The following is a 19,842-nucleotide window of genomic DNA, read 5'->3' on the forward strand; positions in this document are numbered from 1 at the left end:
AATACAATATTTCAAGACAATCACAGATAAAGTTGAATAATAGGCAGCCTTAAATTTTACACTCCAGCCATTTTGTAACAATACTGATCAAACTCCTAGGACTGGAGTGAAACATATTTATAACAAGAATACATCAACTATTCTGTCATTTGAATACTAAAATGACAAACATCTACTAGCATTGTAGCATACTTAAAATAAAATTACCCTCTCATACCTGAAGGCCAATAGGGTAGATGAAGAAGAATTCACCTGTGTATAAGAAGGAATAGTGTGGTTTGTTGTATATTTATACCCAGCCACCTTTACTTTCTCTGACTTGAGTTCTGTAGACTAAAGGGCCCTTCTAAGGATCCTGGTTAGAGAAGCAAACTTGAGCCTTTCAGGTTAGCATTGGTGCACTCTACCAAACATCACGAGTAAAGCTAGTTCTATATTTAATGACTTAAAAAATTTAAATTTCATAACAGAACCTTCAGAAACAAAATATTTCTATCAATCTGTTCAGCTAATTTACAGTTAATAAATTAGGAGTATTTCCTCGTAAATTATTAATTGATACAATAATATAAATCGCATGCATAAAAACTGATGTTCATACAATGTAACAGTTGTACCCCAATAAATAACCTGCTTTTACAATATGAAGCGTAACTTCTAACAAAAAATGATTTAAAAGAACCAACATACCTCATAAAAGTTACAAAAACTAATCTCACAAATAAAACATACTATAAAAATTATTCCACCAAAATTGTAATGACTATACATAAAGCTAAAATTAACAGTAGATCATTTTTTGAGTCCTGAAGATTTGAAATGAGAAAATGACTCTTTATAAAAAAAAATTATACTACAGGTAAAGACAACTAAATGAATTTTTTTAGTACTTCTTGTTAAAAATAACAATACAATTGCAGAGGGGAGATGGTGGGTGGTAATTTTACAAATATCAGTGTATAAAACTATGGAATGTTACCGTCTAGTTCAATGGACCAGTAACTTATAAACAAAAAAAAAGAACAAATGAGATCAACAATGACAAAAAAATAGCTCAGCTAGGGTTGCTCAGTTAACATTTGACATTACCAGCAGACAAAACAAAACATCAAGAGTTGACTCCAGAAACTCACCTCTCAAACTCAAAGTCTGATTCTTAATATAAACACAAATCTCACTTTAATTTAAAATCTTTGGTTTGGTTATATACCAAAACTGTAAATACTAACAATGTTTTATGCTGGAAATACTTTGGAATTAACTTGTCAAAACTGTAAAGATCAATAAATTTAGTTTATGTATAAAATTAGTAAATAAAAAAATGTTATAGATGAACTGTGACAAACGTGGTCAACTATAAATATGAAATCCTATCACAACCATATTGACAAGGAAGACAAAAGTTAAGATAACAAACATAACATTAGGGGAGAGCAACCCTAGCAGTAATTGTCATACGGTTTCAACAACAGTGTCCCATACGGAAAAGCGTCCGGGGATGTCTGCAGTGTCTGGTGATGGCGTCACATCCACAGAGGTAGGTGGCGTGGAGTCGTAGCTTGAAGAAGGCCTTCTTCGTCTGCGCTTGCGATTAAGCCAGTTTCTTCTAATATTTTCAATCTAAATACAAGAATTATGAGCAGAGATGAGACTAAACTGACAAGCATATTATATTCATGTAAAAATGCATGTGATGCAGCACTTGTTTCAACTATAAAATTCATCTTAAACAATAAGAGACCAAAGTGTTGTATTATTTAATGGATGGTTAATAAAATTAATAATATTACTTTTATGTAGCCAATAGGTGATAAAAAGTCAAGATTTTCTTATTACCTTGTCTCCTAAGAAGGAAAGGAGGGCAAGTATAACCAACACAACAAGAGCGACATGCGTCCAAAATCTCAAACGGTCTCTATATGTGCGCCTGAAAATTATATTCAATACAAGAATCGTGGAATGAAGTTAAAATACATCAATTTAAAAAGGTGGTATATGAAACCATGTCATTTTATGAAACATTTTACTTCTACTTATAGCATTATTTAAAAAAATCATTACAAAACAAAGTATAAGATGGAGTTTGTTACATAGAAAATTACTGACCACTCTCTTAAATCTCTCATGTGCAGGAACCTGTTCCTGTAATCCCTAGGTAACTCAAACTGTGACTGAATAGGTAAAAGTGACTCATAGAAGTCCTGGAGTATTGCTTTTACCTGTAAAGAAATAATTAAGCCAATTTTTAAATGTATTAAGTAGGATATATTTTAATTTCCTTAGTACCAACAGCTGGTCTGATATTCAAGCAGCTATTATATTTTTCTCAGCACCTTGATGGATAATATAGTTGAGTCAGTTGTTTCAGCAGGTCTTATATGATGGAAGTATAAATAACCTAATGAAATTCATTGACAAATAAATCCCATAAAATAGCACCCAGCAATAAAATTCAGATGCGCTTGCCTTTAAGTGTTATGAGATGCTGGATCCAAGTAGGTGTTGTCTGATTATTAAAAGTTTTCAAGCAATAATTTTAAAAACTTACAGTTTTTGCTTCCTCTATACTGTGATCAATATTGTCATTCAGGCAAATGAATTTCCTATTTATTTGTAAAAAAAAATTAAATGATGGCAAGATGAAAATAAATAAGCTATGAAATTAAAAGGAAGGAACTCACAAAATATAATGCACACTGTGTTTAATAAGATTTGTAAATTGTTTTTGAATAAGCTTGTAGTAGTAGTAGTTGAATTTTGAATATTTAGCTGCAGTTTCAATTTGAACTTGGTTTACAATGATAATGAAATTTGAAAGTTATAAGTTGTAAGAGATAAAACTAAAAATATGTGTTTAAAAAATGTGTTTCTTTAATAAAATACTAACTTTAAGTTGAAGTTTAAATATAATTTTTTTTTTTTAAATTGACTTGCGCAACCTATGTTGAAAGTAAATGCTGTAGTGAGTGCATTTTCACATGGTCATGATAATAACTATAAAGATTAATCTTAATCCAATAAAACTTACTTGGGATGTTTCCTAATGTCATCCAGCTGTCCAACCACATGGGACACATTAGAATGAATCATCTTAAATGTGATATCAGAATCATCCATTGTGATGGTTCTGTATATAATAACAAAAAAATTAAATTAATAAAAACAATATCCATAGAGAGCCAGGTTAAATTTATATTTAATATAACAACAATATAAACAAAAACAAAGTTTAATAACTACAGTGACTAAAAATAAGGACATGATGATTAAGAGCTGGGTGTAAACCCACGTATCTTAAATATCATGTTGGGTAAATTAAATCTGGCCTCCTGTTATGTTGGCCATACAAACACCTGGTGTGTTATGGCCATCAGAAAATCAGGTAAACAATTTTTACTTCGACAAGATAATGAGCAGATTATAATTGTCTTACTTGTATTTGAGTTTAGGCTTAACTCTGCTTTTAACAAGCTGGATAATGCTTTCACAGTTGATGAATAAATATTTAGTTACTTGAGGCTGTATAGAATATCATAATACATTAAAGTGCTGTTAGTTACATATATAGAGCTGTTTAAAATGTAATATAAATTTATAATTATTTAAAAATTTAAGATCAATATTTCTTTCATACAATATGTAATAAACAAAGCATACTTTTAAAGCTTATAAATGACCAGATTAAAAAATAATTTAAAAGCCTAAAATATATTGATATGTTTATATAACTTCATAACAGGTAACTTCATCATATGGTTAACTAGATTTTTAAACTACCAAAATATTAGAAACAAAAACTAAAGAACTAATGTTCTAAAAGTAAAGTTTAAAGTAACTGAAAATAGAATATATTAGCAGGTAAAGTTATATTATAGTAATGCATCTTTAAAAAGCATATATAGAATGTTCAACAGTTAACACCAATAATAGTATTGATGACCTACCATTGACTTGTCATAGTAGTGTTCCAGCTTGTCTTCTGACAGCTGAGTTGGATCTGACAGATGTTGTGAACAGTTGACAAACATGTTCTCTAGGCCTGTCAATGTCTATAAAAATACACACAATTTTTATTTAAACTATTTTTTAAGTGAACAGTTGACAAACATGTTCTCTAGGCCTGTCAATGTCTATAAAAATACACACAATTTTTATTTAAACTTTTTTTAAGTGAACAGTTGACAAACATGTTCTCTAGGCCTGTCAATGTCTATAAAAATACACACAATTTTTATTTAAACTTTTTTTAAGTGAACAGTTGACAAACATGTTCTCTAGGCCTGTCAATGTCTATAAAAATACACACAATTTTTATTTAAACTTTTTTTAAGTGAACAGTTGACAAACATATTCTCTAGGCCTGTCAATGTCTATAAAAATACACACAATTTTTATTTAAACTTTTTTTAAGGGAACAGTTGACAAACATGTTCTCTAGGCCTGTCAATGTCTATAAAAATACACACAATTTTTATTTAAACTTTTTTTAAGTGAACAGTTGACAAACATGTTCTCTAGGCCTGTCAATGTCTATAAAAATACACACAATTTTTATTTAAACTTTTTTTAAGTGAACAGTTGACAAACATGTTCTCTAGTCTTGTCAATGTCTCTAAAAATACACACAATTTTTTATACATAAGTTCTTTTAAAGAAAAAATTATCGCTTGTTTAAAATAATGCATATTTTTTATGCATTTTTTTTACTGTTTAAAAGCATGGCTTTTTAATAAATCTATTTGGATTGAGAACAATTTAAAAACTGTTACACTTAGATAAGATTACCTAAGATGTTCATATTGAATAAAACACAGAATGCTATCAATAACACCTTTGAAAACTATTTTAAAATCTGATTGTAAGCGTATATTTACCTCCAGATACAGTGGCAAGTCATACATTCTGGCAGCTAGAGTCCTGATTTCTCTGTCAGATAAAGTTCTGGAAAAAAAAATTGTATGAATTAATTTTTAATTACCACAAAGACAGCAACAATTAATAGAATTTTTGGTTAGAAAATCAGTTTGTTTGCATTTTTAAATAGTGTGCCTTACTCTGAGTGGTCAGTGTCCATTTGATTGAAAACATCTGTAGCAGTGACAGGTTCAGTGACCCCCATTAGGTAATAATAATAGGCAAATGCATACTGCATGTCTGTTGAGCTCCGGATCTTATGAGCCGAAGTGGCATCCCATTCTTTAGGAAACCTTTTAAAAGATAAAAATAGCAACCTAAAAATATATTAAACAGCAGAGACTTTAAGAAACATATTATTATTTTTGCAAACATATTTTAGGTTTTTGTTTGTCATTTTAAGCATGTATTTTTTATTTTAATAAAATTCAGCAAATGTATTAATAGAAGAGAGAATATTAAATTATACATATTTTTCTTTTATTACTGAAGCACAAAAGAAAGATGAACTGGTGAGTATTAGAATACTGAATTTCTAAAAATTGTTACAAAAATAGGCTTCTAAGTAATATTTTAAAAGTCTTTAAAAGACCTAACCTAGCTTGAAGCTCAAACATAATGTTCTTGTCAATCATGTGTGGCATATGGCCAGGTACTTTGCGGGGTTGAAATCCAAATTCTCTGTTGTAAATATGGTTGACATGTCGCAATGAATCTCCAAAAGTGTCTAAGAGTTGTCTACCCTGCCAGCCCTCTACTGTGTATTCATTTGCTTTTCTGCCAAGTTCTCTGGAGTCCTATGGGTTAGTTAATTGAAAATATGTAATGTACAAAAAGACATTTTTAAAAATAAGAATAAACAAAAACTAACACAGTTTAAAAATTATAATTAAAATAGATACTTGGTCAGCATGTATAAAAAACAATTCTGAGATGTTACTTGTAAAATTAAAATGTATCTGGTGTATCATACAGTAACATCTAATTTTTATGTTTAAAAAACATTACTGGTTTATTTTCAGTAAACTTAAATATTTTTTAAATAAATACCTCAGCCTGTGTTTTCCCATCTTTTCTCTCCCAGGGGAAACCATCCACATTTTCTCTGGCACTATCAATGTTTACTAGTCGGAGAAATTCTTCATCACTCATCTGAAAGTTACACAAATCTAATGAAAACCATTGAAAATAATAAAAACTTTGTAGAAGATTTGCCATTTTAAAAATTATAAGAGTAATATTGTTCTTATTTCTCTATTATAGCACCAATTCAAGAGAGTAAAACATTGCCAATACAATTTTTTTAACCTATTGTAATATATTAATCGATAAAAACTATGAAAATATTCCCCAATAACTAAAAATAAATAAGTTTTGAATTACATGGGATGGCCTATCATTATGCTGTTTTTAGTATCAAGGATTAAAAAAAGTCATAGCTATTTGCCTAATATAATATAAAAACTCCAAACCATCAAACTACCAGTAAGGTAAATAACTCACTTGTTCCCCTAGCTTGTCTTCCTCCATCTTTAATCTCTGTCTCTCCATCTGCTCTTCTAAACTGTTCCAATACATGATGGTTAAAAGTCTCCTTCTAGGCTCTGTTTTTGTCTGGTAACTATCAACATCCCCGCCCACAGTTCTGTTCTTGCCAATCAGATCCAAACGAGATCTGTTAAACCAGTTGCTTGCAAATTTGCTTTTGTCATAATACTCTCTAGGATTATAGTCCCCTAGCTTTGGGTTTTTTTTAACAGATCGGCTATTTACCCTCACAGATTGTTGTAAAATATCTGATTTATTGTGCAGGTTAATATTTTGAGGTTCATCAGTTTTGGCATTGAGTATTTGAATTTGATCTGGCAGCTTGTCTTTTTCTGAGCCAATGTGAAATAATGCAGGCTGACCATCAACACTTTGTGAACGTTTGTTTTCTTCATGCTGATAGCTCACAATGTTAAGCAAACTATCATTTTTCAATTTTAATCCAGGAGACTTAACATCAGTAGCATTTTGTTTTCGGTTTAACTCTTCTTCTTCTAGTTGCCTAAGTGTTGCTTTCATCCTCTGTTCTTGGAAAAGGTGCTTCAGGTTTTGAAGCTCATCACCAAAGTGCCATAATATTTCATAAAATTTGACTTTAAGTCCTATGTCTGTCAGCTCACCTGAAGAAATAGTGTAACTTATCAGAGATCTTATCAATAGTAGCCACCTTTTTTCTGTATAGCGATTCTTATTTTGCACATAACAAGAATATTACATATAATGTATTACATATGTTTCAACATAGAATATACAATGTATCTCAATTTAATACACAGATGAATATAGAGAAAAATATGTTACAGTAACATCAGAATCGATTGAAAATTCTGATCAACAACAACTTACAACATTTAACATTAAAACACACAACATCACACTTTTCACTACCTTCTTGTCTGGATCTGTCAAGGAGAGATAACTCTTGTTTCAACTCTGGTGACATCTGCACCTCCTTGTAGAAATCTAACACATCTTGATCAAGCCTCACTGAATTTAGTTGCTCAAGATCTAATGTAGCAGCAGCCTCAGCTGGTTTTGGTATTCTTTTGTAAAAAAAAAAATCATTAATTACATATTTTTGCTTAAAACAGTAATATATTAGTATATGAATGTTAATTTGTATGTCATACCCATCTTGAATTAACTCTTTTAAAAAATTCAAACATTCAAGTTAGCCAAAGTAAAATTTTCTTGCCTTGGTCCTTCTGGGTGCCCAGTGAATGCTTCAAGGTCAAGGGCATCATCCAATTTAACAGTTGGACCTGCTGTTTTATTTTCTGCAAGTACGGCTGCTGCTGTAGGTTTCTCCACTGAGGTGTCCACTTGGAGCGTAAAATTTAACTGAAAGCAAAAATTGACTGACAGCATTTTGTTTTTAGCTTATTTATTGTTTAAGTGACCATTGTGAGGTGACAAAGTTGACTTGTATTTGTAATTGATAGATTAATAGGTCTCTACCCTTCAATCCACTTAATAATTCCCTGAAATTAAAAAAAAAAGCCATAAAATAAAAAGCCAAACTTTATTTGCTTACCTTGCCAGTTTGGTTTTCACCAATTTTGTACTGCAGCTCAAACTCTAACTTTGTAGCATTTTGTCCCTTGTTGAGTATCAGGGTTAGAACTTTATATTTATTCCCTACAGCAACAGCTCTGACTGCAGCATTGGCCCCAAAACTTGCAGACGTCACTTTATCTTTATTGCTCAGAATTGTGCTCAGGTTAAAATATCCCATGATTTCTCCTAAATAATAAAGAAAAAAGTTTTGTTTTTATTGCAAAAAATATATATAAATAATGGCATTTTTCTAGTTATCACAAAAACACTTAAGACATTTGTGTTGATTTACTATCAGCAAATTATAGTTTATAATTTCTTTTGTAAAATTGTTTTTTGGGGTTGTTTTTTTTACAGATCCAAAGTTTATCACAAAAGATAGAATGATGTAATTAAAATAATGCTTATTCAATTTGTTTTTCCTTACTTCAAAACATAAAAGGAATAAGTTCTGTGATTGAGTTATGATTATGAAAATTTAACTTAGTAAAAAAGTAAAGATTCCACTTTAGACCTATAAATCCATTGGGCAGATAAAGTTCATGTTTCTTGACCTCAGCATACAAAGGGATGGTGTCATTACCACTATGCCCAGTCGGGTTTACTTTGCCCATCAGAGCTGGGTGAACTCGGGGATTAAGTGTATCCATTTTTTTTTACTCCCCCCCCCCCTGCTTTCCCATATTGCCCTAATTTCCTCACATAAAAAGAAATATTTTGAAGCAATTATAAATCTAGCTGTGTACCTGCAGGTAGGGAGTAATGTCTCTTCTCTGTGCTCAGGGTCAGGCCATACAGCTTGTCATAGTTACTGACACCACAGTCTCCTAGATCAAAGCCACACTGTAAATTGTTGCAGGCCTAGTGACGAATGTAGGGGGGGGGTGAAAGAATCATTAGCTTAGTTTGACAAAATAAAAGATTTTTTTTAAAAATTATAAGTAAAAATAAAAAGTAAGCTGTATTGTAACAAAATAACAATCAAATATAACCTAAAAGAAATATAAAATATAACATAAAATATATTAAAAGCATGTTTGAGATATTTAGCTAACTACTTTCTTTAATATATTTATATCATTAGTTATACCACAAGCAAAACACTCAAAATTAAATCAAACATAAATGAGAAAATCTAAACTAAATGATTTGAAAAGAAAGACCATAAAAATACAGTCATGATTACCTGGTCACAATATTTGTCAGCTAGCCAGTTGTTTGCACAGCCTGTGTTGCAGTATGCTGTTAAGGTATAATTAATGTATAAGTTATGTTAACTAAAGATTTGCTTGCTAAACTTATTATAGTATTTAAAAGCTTTAGATACAAAAGACACAAATAAAATGAATAAATTCAGGAAGAGTAACTATGTTTGCTACATTGTAAAATTAATGACAGGTTTAACCATTAATGTCCCGTAACGCCCGCTGCCGCCCGACACCGTTAATGTCCCGTAACGCCCGCTGCCGCCCTCTTAAAATACGCATAGAAAAATTAAATTTGTTTCATTAAAATTTGGCCTACAAATCCTAATTTTTAACTAAACAGGAAGTCGGATAGTTTCAGCATCCTTTTCCGGTCTTATAATTTCAATGGCGCTTTTGAAAGATAAAAAATAATAGCTTCTTTCGATCTCGAAATTTTAGACTCATCTGTCCTTTTTTTAGTAGATTTAATATTAAAAATAAAATAAAATAATGCCTCTAAACGTATCTAGGCATGTATTTTATGAATTATTTATCTTAAACATAACCAAATTGATATTTAACTGTTAAATTCGATGCTTAGTTGTTTAGACAAAAATAAATAAAGTTGACTACCGAAAATGACCTGTTTTGAATTTTCTCCGACATTTTTTATTTTTTTACTGTACTTTTACCGAATATAATATATTCTATTTAATACTGTTGGAAAGCCAGGTTTATTCCCAACATTAAGCAGTAGTTTTTATCTTAATTTTCAATTTCATTTAGACAAAAACAAATATTTTGTGAAACTATTCACTTGATCATACAGAGTTATGCTCCTTACATTGGGCCGTCATTGGTGGAGTTTTGGTAGAATGAATGGGACATTAATGGTTAATGAAGACTTACAAGTATAATCAGAGAACCGAGACCCTGAGTCATGAAACCCAGCTCCTAGCTGAACACGACCTTTGGCCCCTAACACAAAGAAAACAAAATACCAGAACAGTTGGGCAATAATAAGACTTAATCATAGGATAACAGTTAGATAATTTTAAATTAGATATAATCATAGAAAAATTACATATATGCTTTGCTGATTTTTTTTAAAATTAATGAATATTTTACTGAGTTCAACAAAGCAGTTAATTAACTAGTAAGCACAAATTTTAAGAACAAACACATTGAATTTTATTTTTACCTAAGCAATCTCCACCATCCCAGTCACATTCAGAGGAGTTGCAGGCCTTGTCGCAGTATCCATCCCTGATCCAGGTGGATGGGCAGCCATCATTACAATTTGGGACTGGCCATGTTAGGTAAAGCTGAAAATAAACAACTCCTAGTTAATAAACTATTCTTCTACAAAGTGAAAAACATATTACAAACCTTGGAATAATGAAGAAAAGTATTTTAACTTTTGTTGTGCACTCCAGTGTTGTTCTAATTTGTTCTAAGAATTTATTAAATCTCCATCCATTAAATATATTAGTCTAATTCTATTGAAATTTTACTAATACATTAACCACAAAAACTAAAAGGGTGAAGTTATCAATTTTATTTAAACTATTAGAAGCTTGTAATCCTAGAATAAGAAACTGATGAAACATTATTCACTGACTTTTTGGCCAGTGGCGTGGGTATAGAAATCATCTGGCCATACAGGGCTGCCAAACATGACATCATCATTCAGGTAGAGAAACTTGTCAGAGAGTCCTGGAATTCTGTGGATGTTTGCTTCAATACCAGGGGAACTGAAAGTTGGCAAATAGCTTGTGTTCTGGAAAATTTCCTGAAGATTTGAAAAAACTACTGGATATGAGAGTGTAATAAAAGGTGATTAAAAAAATGGTATAACTAATATAAGCATTTTCCAGCTTTGATATTTGGTGTGCATTAAATTATACTGGTGTACATACAAATAAATATTAAATAAATTACAAGAAGATATTCTAAAATACTGAAACTGAGATGGCAGGACAAAGTGCCCAACTTGGAACTATGGAGGAAAGCTAGGCAGGAGCCTATATGTGTGCAAATAAGAAGGAGGAAGTGGCGCTGGGTGGGTCACACACTGCGAAAGGCTCACACAAATGTTACACGCCAAGTGCTTGAGTGGAACCCCCAGGGAAAGCGGAAGAGAGGGCGCCCAAGACAGACCTGGAGGCGGAGTCTTCTTGAAGAACTGAAGCCAACAGGGATGTCTTGGGAGATGTCAAAATTAATAGCCGAGGATAGGAAGAAATGGAAGGAAATGGTTGAGGCCCTATGCTCCATAAGGAGCAAAGAGGACTAAGTCAAAGTCAAAGTCATTCTAAAATAAGTTTCTTCTTTTTTATATTTCCAACATATTTTCTCAAAATAAGAAATAAAACAGAATAAAAATAGTTGATAAAGATTATGCTTAGATTTACTGCAGTGAATGCTACATTATAAAAGTCCTGTAAAACTTACCTCATGTGTGATGACTGTCACTCTAGGGCTATCCAGATTTAACCAATATGGAATTTGACCATTGGTCACTATGTAAATGTGTCTGACCCAAGGAGCAAAGCGCTCTAATGATCTGAGAGAATATCTTAACTCCTGAAATAAAAAGATCATAAAGATCATTCAATTACGAAATTTCTTATTGGTTTATTTGCACCTTATTCTATTTATAACAAGTGTGGGAACATAACATACCTCATTATCCTCAAAACGATTGGATGCAACAACATCATCTTTAACCGCCTAAAATCATTTTGATAAAAATGTAAAAACATTTCTTAATTTATTCAAACTACTCAAATATTATGACCTTTTAATATTAAAAATTAAGGGTAAAATGAAATGAAAATAGAAGTCCAACTGACATTTTAGAATACAATAAAAATAAAAGTTATAATAACTGTGTGTATGAAAATAAAGTGACAAATTATGTCTACTTTGAATGGCATCTGACTCTAGAAAAGAAAAGTAAAACCATCTTGGTATAGTCATGATCCCAAAGACAAGATCAAAAGAAACGTGTGAACTCTACTTTATCTGTCAGATAGATGATTATATTTTATAGGGCAATGTACTTCCCTAACAATGTACTAGCTATTTCAACAATTAAAGTACTAGCTATTTCAACAATTAAAGTACTAGCTATTTCAACAATTAAATGACTTACAAATCTGAGATCCCAGACCAACTTGACTTGACTCAGCCTCTGGATTTTATGTTCAATTGTGAAATTTTTTGCCTGCAAATGCAATATGATGCAAGAAAATTTACAAGCTGAAATACAATAGTCATAGACATTGACTTCTTATACCTAAAATTTCTATTTTAATTTAAATTTCTAAAAAAGGTTATAAAACAGATAATCATATCAGATATTTTTCCAATAATTCAATTTTAAGTAATTCACAACACAATAAAGTTTTTTTTAAGACCATTGGATTCTGTGTGTAAAAACATTGCATGACTTTAATTTACAAAGCATAATAATATTTGCACATTTAAAATTTTTAAAAACTTGTAATCATATCTCTATGAATGATAAACTCATGCAAGAATCATTTTCTGCAACCAACCTTAGTAAGCAAGTCAAAGTTAGTTTTCAATGAGATGTGTAGCAGGGCAAGTCCTTTGTCTTTATGGAGTGTCACCTGTTACATTAGGAATAGATAATAAACACCAAAGGTTCCAACTAATAGCAGTAATGTCGAAGTTAATTTTTCTTTTAAAGCCTATGATGTCTAAAATGTTTTAAAAGGTCATAGGTTAACTAATTAAGAATTATGATTTGAAGACAAACCGGAATAGAAGTTTTATCCGTCATGTTAAGTCGGCTCGCAATGGTTTGTTGGATGTCCCCTTCACTATACTGGCTTGGGAAACCAGACATCATGATTGTTTCAGGCACCAGCAGACCATGGGGTAGATTCACATCACTTGTCTGAAAAATTTGAAAAAAAAAAAAATAATAATATTGAAATTTTTTATAAACCCTTTTTTTTCCATTTTTTCATTTACAAAGATATGTAAAAATAAAAATAAAAACTTACATAGAAAGCAGGTTTTACTGTGTGGTTGGTTCCCAAGTAGGTCCAGCCATGGGCTGTGTGCTTCAAGATATATTTTGCTAAAAATATGTAAAAACAACATTACACTATAGCATGCATTTCACTGTTAATTTCAGTGTCATTAGAATATAAAACAGTTCTGAATTGTTTAATTAATTATCCCCCTAGTTTGGTTTTATAATAATCAGTTTTATTTAAGTTATCTAACATGAGTCCTTTTTAATAGACATCTGTTCAAGATTATATTTTAATGATATTAATATCTTACCCAAGAAAATGTGCAGCTACCAATTTATAGAGTTATTGCAAAGCATGCATTTTTGTATTAATACACTAACATGTAGCCCAAAAGTCACATAACTGTTTTATTTAAGCAAAAAAAAAAAAACCCATTAGAATTTAACAAAATAATTGGCTAGATTTTAAAGAAAATTACCATGAGCTTCTTGCTCAAGTGTCAGTAATGTAAAATTAGCTGGCCAATCATTGCGCTCTTTTATCTCTTTCAGACCTGTTACATTTATAAACATCGCATCAACTGCAATGATGTCTGCAGCTGATACACTGCTGTGGAGAGGAGGGTACAGCAGAACTCCAACTGGAATACAATTTGTGAAAGTGCAGCGCTCTTCTCTAGAATAAAAAAAGTTCAAAAAAAAGTTTTTTTTTTAATTTTTATAGAGACATATTTTATATTAAAAACTAGAAAGAAGGTTTTGAACAAAAATATTTGGAATCATTGTTTAAAACTTAAAACTTTTAAGTTTAAAAGGCAAGTTTTTTTTTTTTTAAATTATGCCATGATTTTAGATTTCTTCTTACAGCATGTGATTAAAGCAATTAGATAATGATCTGCCTTGTTTTACACATTGAAAATAGAAATAAATTTTTATTCAAATTAATGTTTCAAACTTAATTCCCAGTGTAAATTTTCCAACTATAAAATATATTTTTATAATAATTTTAGAATCAGTATGGGGGTGGGAGTTGTCACAGAAACAGGTTAATCCTACTTTATCTGCCCAATGTGTCTTGGCACAGTCAGGCAAGGAAATATTTTTAAAATTTTTAATTAGGTCTCATGTTTACATTATGTTTTAATTGATATATGTGGCTTTTAGCTTGTTACCTGCAAACCTGCATGCATAATAAAGCTGTAAAAATTCTGCCTATAGTTATCACATTATGAAAATGTTAATATATTTTCCTACATGTATGTGCTTATAGCATACTTTAATTATTTTTTCTATAAAAGTATTGCAGCAATTAGACATTCATTGCAAATTTTTTAATGCAAACCATCACCATAAAAATGCACAATAACAAAACCTTAGCAACCGGCTTCACACCTTTTTAAGTATCATATTGTATGTAGAGTGATTTATAATTTCATCTACTGCATAATAACTGTGCTGATATATTACTACATTTATATAGGTGCTAAAGTTGAATATTATTCTACAAATATCAAAAACGTCAAGTCTATAGAATTATTTTTCTCAGCTTTTAATTAAGTAACTAAGAAACATTTTATATACTTTAATGTTCTTAGTTTGGCTTTATAAAGATGGTTTTTTTTGTGTGATTTCAAACAATTGTTCATGCAGAAAACTCAAATCATCATTATAAAACTAATGTCATTTTCAATTTAGAAAATAAATTGTAACTTAACAAACTGCATTCCAAAAGTAAAATCCAGTCCAGTAAACTTTGGTTTCTTACCTGTTTTCTACTTGTTTTCTAAAATTGTGATGGAATCACATTTAATAAACAAAAGCAAGACTTTGGTTAATACTTAACAGGTGCTTGAAATAGGAAAGTCAGTTAGTCACTGATGTAAATATACAATTAGTATACAATAAACATTATTATTTTTTTTAATCATCTCCTATCTGAAGAGTTAAATATTGTTGAAATTGATATGATACTATACTTTATATCATAAAGTCTATATTTTTATATAAATTTTGCTTTTTAAAAACTTTAATTTGTCAACATGTTTCCTAGCTTCAAGTCTAACATCTGTTAGCCTAAAGTGTGCTGACAAAAGTTTCAAATGTGCACATATTAAAATGTTACAACAGTAATTGCTTCAGTGAAAATAATGTATTTGTACCTACTTTTTTTGTTTAATATCTTCAACAATATATATTATAGTACATTCAATTTGTTATATGATAGTAATTGAATATGATTTTAACATATTGGAAACATGACATTTGTACGTAACATATTTTATTTGTTGTAGCTTGTTAATTTTTCAGCAACATTTAATCTGGAGTGGTGTGTCCATTAAAAAGCAAATAGTGATCTTCCATATTAGTTTTAACAATAGAAGAATAAGACTGTTAGGTCTTTTGCAGACTGCTTTTAGACAATATTTTTTGTTGACTTCATTTTTGTTGTACCCTCCCATTTTATTTCCAAATAATTAAAATTAAATGTATTAGAAATCTACTAAAATGAACACGAAGTATTTTAATTCAGTATAAGCAAAACACATCAATGTGTATACTTAGCAATATACATGACTACAGTTAACAACACTTGTAATGTTGTATATGAATTTAACTATAACACTAATTTATTTTAAAACATCGTTCTGAAACATGTACACAAAAAAATGCATTATCACTTCCTACTTTTAAACACTACATACAACAGCTTTGTACAATAGTCAAGGAATTACTTTAAACTTAGACATGTGTTAAACATCCTGTTGAGATTTGATAAGATACTTCAAGTGTGCCTCACACAAACCTTACCTGGTCATATTGTTCTTTTCTTCTAAGGACACTTTGACCAGCTCCAGTTCACGGGTCAGTGCTGGGTCACTGCCGTTGACCCATGTGTATACAACATCGATTGGCAATGGAACTGTTAACCTTTGACAAAAAAATAGGGAAACAAAAACTGTCAAATAAATAACTTTCAATGGGAAATGTGTTTTTGTAAGTATTTATATACTTATATATAAATATATTTTAAAAAAATTAAATTATAATTTTTTGACATCCTTCACAGCACAAATTTGAAAATTTCCAACCTTGCAGCACAAATTTAAAAAATGCCCTACCTATCTCTAAAAGATTTTCCAGCAATGTTGTCACTAAATGAATTGAAAACAGCTTCATATTTTTCTTGGCTCCATTCAAGCCAGGCCTGAAAATGAAAAATAATGATCAATTATATTAAGTTAGGACTAAGGTTATTTTGGAGGAATCCATAATTTGTCACTGGTATAGGGGTCTGAGTGGTCTGGCGGGTAAAGCTTATGGTTGCAAAACCAAATGTTCCAAGTTCAAACCCCATGGCAGAGAGGCTTGATAGTTGGGGACAGCAACTCATCTAGGAGAGAAAACTCCAAATCAAACAACCACTGCCTTTTAGTTTATTTAGCAGGCTGAAATCAGGCTGAAATGTAATTGTGTAGGAATACCACAAAATTTTTAACTTTTCATGCAGCATCAAAACAAACATTGACAAAACATTCCAACAAAAGAGCCTCTTCTATCTAACCCCAAACAAAATGGCTCCTCCTGTTGATAGAGCTATCAATTGGGCTCTTGTCAATATGCTTCTATTAAGTTTCCACAGCACATTTTACTATCTTTGCCATCAAAATTTCCACTATCTATAAAACTGAAATGAAAACTAAGCTCCTAAAACTTAAGTCCATTCATAAACTGAATTCTTGTTCATTATGTTCCAGACTTGCATTAGGCTAAAACCAGCATTGTGCTACAGCAGAATGGCAAACTCACTTTTCAGTAAACTCTCAACTTGTATAAATTTCCAAAGGAAATTAAGCTAATGAACTTTGAGCTCAGCTAATTCATTATAATTAAGCTATGCACCAGTAGCATGTGCAGACCACATCAGGTGACACCAAAATAAAAGATGGCTTATTTTAATGAGTATGTATGTTTTTCCCAGTTAATGTGATAAATTGTAAAATGTAGGCCCTATATACATTATGGGCACAGGGTAAATCATATGGGGTGGGGGAGTTACACCAAAATGCATAAATAAATTTTGTACATTATTGGAGAAGGAGGGTGATTTACAGAACTAGGTATCATCCAACTTCTACACTCATTGCTGAATACATCTTTTTAGCTCCTATTGTACCTAAAATTACTGTAGCACATTTGTCTCTCAGTATTCATTAAATTCCTGTCACAACTCTAGCTCATGCCTAAAACTATTGCAACACATAGATTTTATGAAGACTTAGCTCCTGCCATTCAGTTCTAGGTACATTTAATATTAAGCTCCTGAATAACATTTAGCTCCAGGAAAATACTGAGCTAACACAAACATGTTCATAAGTGTCCATTATTAATGAACATTTTGTTATTTTTATAATACCTTTTGTTACCAGCTATTTTGTAATGAGACTAATAGTCTGAAGCCATATTGTCAGTGACCCTTTTGTCAAGAGCCCATTTGTTTAGGGCAGAATTGTCAGTGAAATTTGATTGCAGCCAGTGATTGCAGAAGTTGTCATGAGCAATTTTGTCAGGGAAGTTTTGTCACTGTCTGCATAATAGACAGCAGAAGTTTATCAATCATCAGCATAATGAATATGAATTAATTTTGCGAGCAGTAAAAATTTTACATTTATCATAATGGACATCAATGAGTAAAAAAATCTTTCCATTATTATTGTTGACATGGATAAAAATCATGTTTTTTGTCAATTTTGCTTTCATGGTGGCCTTTACAGTGACAAAATAAAAAATACTAGATTCATTTGGCTTTTTTATAACTCTAAATACCGCTGGTTGGTTGAGGTGACACATGGGGGCTCATTCTGTCAGGGAATCAAAGGGTCAATTCTAAATAAAAAATATTATCCCCATATTTATTTTAATAGCATCGTACATCATTTTTTAAATATTAATAAATCTTGATATCCATGGTTCATGGATACTGAGTATCTAGTAAAATGCAGGGGCAGAACTATAGTGCCGCCAGACCCTGCAATGTGGGGGGCCCACGCCATTTAGGGGCCCACAGCCGACCATAATAAAAAAAAATTATAGGCCTAGTTAAAAAAATTTAAAAAATTAATTTTCTTGCATTTTAGACTTGATGGTTGTTTTGTAAAAATTCAAGATAAATTTACACAAGTTCATGCTAGATCTAGACTAGAAGGACTAGAGTTTAGATCTAACCTTAATTAAAGATAGATCTATAGGCCCTATTATAAATAATAAATAATATTACATTACCTCTCCAAAGTGAAGTGCTGATGTTGTTATTAAAACTGCTCCGGCAAGAAGTAGAAGAATTCCATACTTGTGCGAAAGAAGATCGTAAACCTTCTTTTGCAGCATTTTTTTTAAAGTTTCATCCATTTTATATATTTTGGATGCAACGAAACAATTATTAAACTCTGTGCAAACAGACCATTTTGTTTTTAAATATTATTTTATATTTACAAAATTCTTTCTTTACTTTGTGGAATGGGCGTCGCCATCTTGGAAAATAATAAAAACCAGAATTATGGGGCAGAAAACTCGTGGCGAATGTTTACAGCGGAAGCACACCTATCAACTTTCGATTTCTGAAAAAAAAATTATTACAAGTCATTTGCTCCTTTTTAAGTCATATAGTGCCATAGACGTGGCGACCAATTCGTTGCGAACTTTTTACAAACCACTGTCCTTTGACAATTTTTATTTTGGTGTCACACAGTTGATGTAGAAAACAGTTAAATCATTTGATATGAAAACAGTGTTTCTTCCAGACTTTTTTCTCCGGGGGGGGGGGGGGGGGGGGCGGTAGACTTTCTTCGGGGGGGGGGGGGGGCGGACACTGTTAAAAGTATATATTTTCTATATATAAATTTCATTTCGTTCAGGGGGGGGGGCGGTAAAAAAATTTCGGGGGGGGGGGGGCAAACCGAAGAGATGCCTGGAAGAAACTCTGTATGAAAAGTTAAGTATCCGTCCATGTTCACAACATCAACTGTATATAATCATAATATATTAAAAAATGCATTATTGTGTGCTCAGAGTGTGCTTTTTTTTTTAACCCAGTCACCGTCCTACTCGTCTTCTCCTCTTAGCAACGCCTCTGCTTATCAATTTGATTATATTCATTGTGTTAGTACCATCTAAACTACTGTATTATAACGTGTATCGATACCTTTGGCGCCGAGCAATGTGTGCGCTAAATACAAAACTATAGTTACTCAATAACTTTTGTGCGTGTGTGTGTGGAGGTGGGGGGTCGTCTATATCAGTGTTTCTTCCAGACTTTTTTCTCTGGGGGGGGGGCGCTTGAAATGTTCGGGGGAGGGGGAGGGCGGACTAAAATTTCCGGGGGGAGGGGGGGGCGGACACTGTTAAAAGTATAGCTATTTTTCTGAAAACAAACCGGTTTTTTTCAAGGTGGAAATTACATATTTCCAAAAATAAAAGGAAAATTGCTAGTTTTAAAATTTTCACTCATCAAAATTTTTTTGCTGAAAATGTTCCTAAAAAATAATAGAATTTCCTTTCTTTTTCTAATAGTAAGTGACCTCGTATTTTACATGGCACAAACTAAGGTAATATTGTCATTGTGATCTA

The 19,842-nt window shown here is 31.3% G+C and overlaps 1 protein-coding gene across 1 annotated transcript; it reads right to left on the reverse strand.

Annotated features, from left to right (window-relative positions):
- Positions 1 to 846: 846 nt before the first annotated feature.
- Positions 847 to 18,739, reverse strand: LOC131952155 (N-acetylglucosamine-1-phosphotransferase subunits alpha/beta). The gene is made up of 31 exons (XM_059314699.1): positions 18,499 to 18,739; positions 16,338 to 16,423; positions 16,027 to 16,146; positions 14,984 to 15,001; positions 13,698 to 13,894; positions 13,244 to 13,320; positions 12,994 to 13,134; positions 12,770 to 12,844; positions 12,364 to 12,435; positions 11,892 to 11,939; positions 11,661 to 11,792; positions 10,828 to 10,998; positions 10,408 to 10,531; positions 10,116 to 10,184; positions 9,206 to 9,261; positions 8,766 to 8,880; positions 7,997 to 8,205; positions 7,658 to 7,803; positions 7,351 to 7,505; positions 6,418 to 7,082; positions 5,965 to 6,066; positions 5,512 to 5,711; positions 5,055 to 5,207; positions 4,875 to 4,941; positions 3,945 to 4,049; positions 3,434 to 3,519; positions 3,029 to 3,127; positions 2,549 to 2,603; positions 2,107 to 2,219; positions 1,837 to 1,927; positions 847 to 1,620 (listed from the first exon to the last, which is right to left on the reverse strand). Exons 1-31 carry the CDS (start codon positions 18,622 to 18,624, stop codon positions 1,453 to 1,455), a joined length of 4,041 nt encoding a protein of 1,346 aa, XP_059170682.1. The 5' UTR covers positions 18,625 to 18,739; the 3' UTR covers positions 847 to 1,452.
- Between the last annotated feature and the right edge of the window lie 1,103 nt (positions 18,740 to 19,842).

The sequence above is a fragment of the Physella acuta genome, unplaced genomic scaffold (assembly GCF_028476545.2).
Source record: "Physella acuta isolate Inbredline_101_S28 unplaced genomic scaffold, ASM2847654v3 ptg000855l, whole genome shotgun sequence".
Taxonomy (NCBI): Eukaryota; Metazoa; Mollusca; class Gastropoda; family Physidae; genus Physella; species Physella acuta.